General features: G+C 38.0%; 1 protein-coding gene across 1 annotated transcript; it reads right to left on the reverse strand.

Annotated features, from left to right (window-relative positions):
• Positions 1-1,148: 1,148 nt before the first annotated feature.
• On the reverse strand, positions 1,149-3,735 carry LOC117912223 (salicylate carboxymethyltransferase-like). The gene is made up of 4 exons (XM_034826735.1): positions 3,567-3,735; positions 3,071-3,472; positions 1,718-1,990; positions 1,149-1,630 (listed from the first exon to the last, which is right to left on the reverse strand). Exons 1-4 carry the CDS (start codon positions 3,660-3,662, stop codon positions 1,292-1,294), a joined length of 1,110 nt encoding a protein of 369 aa, XP_034682626.1. The 5' UTR covers positions 3,663-3,735; the 3' UTR covers positions 1,149-1,291.
• Positions 3,736-4,003: the final 268 nt, after the last annotated feature.

The following is a 4,003-nucleotide window of genomic DNA, read 5'->3' on the forward strand; positions in this document are numbered from 1 at the left end:
TAAAGATATTTTATAAATTTTTTAAAGACAATATTTTTCCTTTCAATTTCTACTCTTTCATTGGGTTTTGAGTTTAATTATAAATGATAGGAGGACCTTATCTTAATTATCAAGCCTAGTCAAGCTAAAAACACAATTCTCCCTTGTCTATATAGATGTGTGGGGGACCCTCCCTTCATCGTTCATTTATTTGATTTTCTTATTACATCATTTTTGCTTATCATTTTTGGCAAAATATTCATTTAAAAAATTCTTTCGATCCTCCATGCATTAATACTATTTACTCTTATGGTGAAAAAGAATATCAAAGTTTAAAATCTATGTTCCAAGATAATGGGATTCAACATCTAACTTGGCCCCCATATACACCACAACATATTTGTTTGTTTCGCTGAACGTCATCATCCAAGTATTGTTGAATCATGTATGATTCAAAGAAGCATCCTTGTCCTTATCACTTTGGTCCTTGTATGAAACTGCTGTATACCTCATTAATAGACTTTCCATACCTATTCTTGAGAATGAGTCGCCTTTTGAATGTCCTTTTTGACTCTGTACCTAACAATTAAAATTACCAACTCTTGGTTGTTTATAATTCTCTTCACTCTGCCCATCTAATTTCCACAAACTTGAGCAATATTCAAAAGCATGTTTGTTTTTAGTAGTTCACCTTGCATGACGATTGGTTCTGTCTTCTGAGTGAGGGCATGCACGGGCTAAAGATTGTAGTACTGTCCTCAACTTGTGTTGCCGTGTTAGCTATACCAGCTTATGTGGCCGGAGAACCTAGTCGGCCTGTCCAGCCTTTTAACACCTTCTAGTTGAGTTCTATTGCTGCTCGTTGGTCCAGACAGACAGCATGGGTTGGGGTGGGCCTGAACATTTTTAGGTTCAAGTGCCTTCAATTATTAATCTATAGAATTGATGACCAGCCATCGATAATTAATTTATGTTCCAACAGCAAAGTCTGAAAATTAGAATTAATCATTTTACTTGCATCTGTGACAAAAACGGGGATCATTTTGAATGAAGTGAAAGAAATTAGGGACAAAACCCATGGAGATTTTCCGTTGCTATGTTTCTGTTCGACTTAAAAGTTAGGATGTGTGGTGGCTGTTTTTCTGGCATTCTTCCAATCAAACGCATCGTTTTGGTCTTCTCCAACCCAAAGCTCACAACTTTTATTGCTTTCTACACAAACCATTTTCACTTGTGTCACCCTATATAGTTAAATGCAAGAGCAAAGCATTAATATATACATATCATCTTTTCCAAGTTTGCTTTTCATGATTCATATCATACTTTTTCTAAGGACCAGAAGAAAAGTGATGGGCCTGATATCTTCCTTAGCCATTTCTTCATCCACCAGTCTTCCATAGTTCTCAAACAAACTATCTGCAATTCCTTCTCCAAAGTGGAGGCTAATCATTGATTCCTGGATAGCTCTAACTGTCCTTGCAACTTGGGTTCCATAGCTCATATCATCTGCACCATCTTTTTCTATTTCAAACATCTCCACCCGATCCAATTCAAAAGAACCCTCTCTTCTCACTTCCTCTTCTATTTCTTCTTTCGTTGGCGCATAAAAATTAACTGCATAAGAGTGGAGCTTTTCCTCCTCAACTTCTCCCTACAAACAACCATTATGTGTCAGCGTTGCTGGAGATGCTATAAATGCTATATAACACACATGATATAGAATTCAGCAGCAGTTTACCCAAGAAACCAAAATGGCTAAGGATCGAGAGAGGAGCTCCCAGAAGAACGTGTTGCCTCTATCAGCATGATCTGGACCTCTCCTTCCCAATAGGATCAGCACCATTCTTCCTCCCTCAATCAGCTCTTCAGATCGTGACCGGAGGAAGAGTGCGAAGTCCTCTTGAAATTGCCTCAAGTATAATTCAGACACACTTGGAGGGCTGGATTTTGAAATATAGATATTGCCTTTATTTATTGATCTGCCCTGCTCGTCATAAAGAGCCGGAGGAACCTGCATGACATGATGGTTGACATATTTCTGGTTAGTTGTCTACTCAAGAAATTTTGGGAGCTGTTTGCCACATGCATGATTTGTGAAGATTTTTGGTACATGCAGTGATGTTTGGCATATGATCCAATTAATCCAAGGGATGTTGAGTAGATTCTGGATCATTTTGTCTTGTGAAGATTTTTGGAACAGTTCCATGGAAAGCGCCTTTATAGTACGGTAGTAGTGGATCAAACTTATATCAACACTCTTCTCTATAAGTCCCAGGTCATATGGGGGGTTTCAACTGATGTTGCACTTTTGAAGACAATATTAAGTCACGACTACATCTCAGTTGATGATATGGGTCATGTTACACACTCTACTCTAAATCTATTTCGCCTCCAAAACGTATTTTCTGTTAACGTTCTTCATAATTTTGCCTTGCAGCCTATAATATTTTGGCCAGTACAAACTACAAACTCTTGTCGATTCTCATCCGACATGGAACGGGCCGGGGGAGCTTAGCTAGATGTATATATCTGGGGCTGAGTAAGGCCTTGTTCAGCCTGCTATCATTGATAAGGAAAAGTTGAGAGAGGCATGGTTTCATGCCCTTCTCTCTCTCTCTTTTAAATATTTTTTCTGCTTATCAAGACATTTACTTTTTCCTCATATGAATTTATTTCTATAAAGGCTTAGTGAAAGGGGGGTGTTTCCTTCTTATCTATATGATAAAAGTAGGAGGTTTAACAGACTTTTCCTTCTCATGTTTTTTCTCTGTTTCCGTTTCTCTTTTTTTTTTTCGTTTTCGTGACTCATGAATTAATTTAGAATATCAGATTGTTTCTATTCGATGTTTTTATTTTTTCAGAAAAATATTTTAAGCGATTTTTTTTATAAGTGTTTTCTAAATATTCCAACCTGTTTTTATTTTTATTTTTTAAACACTTTCTAAACTAAAAACTCTTCTTAAAGTTATTCTCAAACATACTCTTAACCATGCAATTGCAGAGGAGTAAAATTTTATAGTAGAGTACTACCAGTCATCGGACTCTAAAAATGGGAAAAGAGTAAGAAAAAGAGATAGAAGAGAATTGTTACCTGGGAGAGCCAGTGCAAACTGTAGGAGGAATAGATGAAGTGCAGGCAGTTGTTGGGAAAAAGTCTTCCATAGAATGACCCTGGAAAACCTGCAATGAAAATTGATGGACGCCCGTTGCTTCCTTTTCTGAGCTCCTTGTAGAAATCTGGCAAGGCCTTAAAGATTGTGTTGAAGTCATTGGTGGGAAGATCATTGAGGTAAACTCGGAATTCTGGCGCAGGAAGCAAAGTTTGACTGCTTGTCCCTTCAACAGCATCAAAGATATCTTTGATAAATGATAATGTATTTGGCCCGGATGAACAACCTAAATCAGCTATGCCTAAGCTCCTTGGAGTTGTCGTAAGATAAAGTTGTTGAATTGTCTCTATGGTTATGTGTTTCACCACATCAGAAGCCTTCTTCTGTTTAAACATAAAATTAGAAAAAGAAAAACAAAGTTAAAACCAAATGAAGACTCCCGTGAGTAAGAGAAATTAATAGGGAGGGAAAGTAAACCTGAAGTGAAGAATTTCTAGCATAGCTAGTTTCTCCTACTCCTCCTGTCATGTGGAAGGCTTTCTCAACATCCATACTGGTTCGAGTTTGAGACATTGAGTTCTCTCTCTCTCTCTCTCTGTCTCTCTCTCTCTCTGTCTCTCTCTCTCTGTCTCTCTCTCTCTCTCTCTCTCTCTCTCTCCCTCTCTCTATCTCTCTCTCTCTCTCTCTCTCTCTCACACACACACACACACACAGAGGCAGTGTTTTAGCCCCCTTTTAAAGGCGAGTTTCAATGGTATAGGTTCCTTAATCGATTCCTCTTCCTTTTCCAGGAAAATAATTAATTATATTGGAGGGTCAATGATGATTGGATGTCACGCTTTTGGAAGTCAATGAGCCAAGCCAATCCAAAGAATCAACAGTTACAGCTCAACTTGATTGGACTTGGGTCAAGC

The sequence above is a fragment of the Vitis riparia genome, chromosome 4 (genome assembly GCF_004353265.1).
Source record: "Vitis riparia cultivar Riparia Gloire de Montpellier isolate 1030 chromosome 4, EGFV_Vit.rip_1.0, whole genome shotgun sequence".
NCBI classification, from domain to species: Eukaryota; Viridiplantae; Streptophyta; class Magnoliopsida; order Vitales; family Vitaceae; genus Vitis; species Vitis riparia.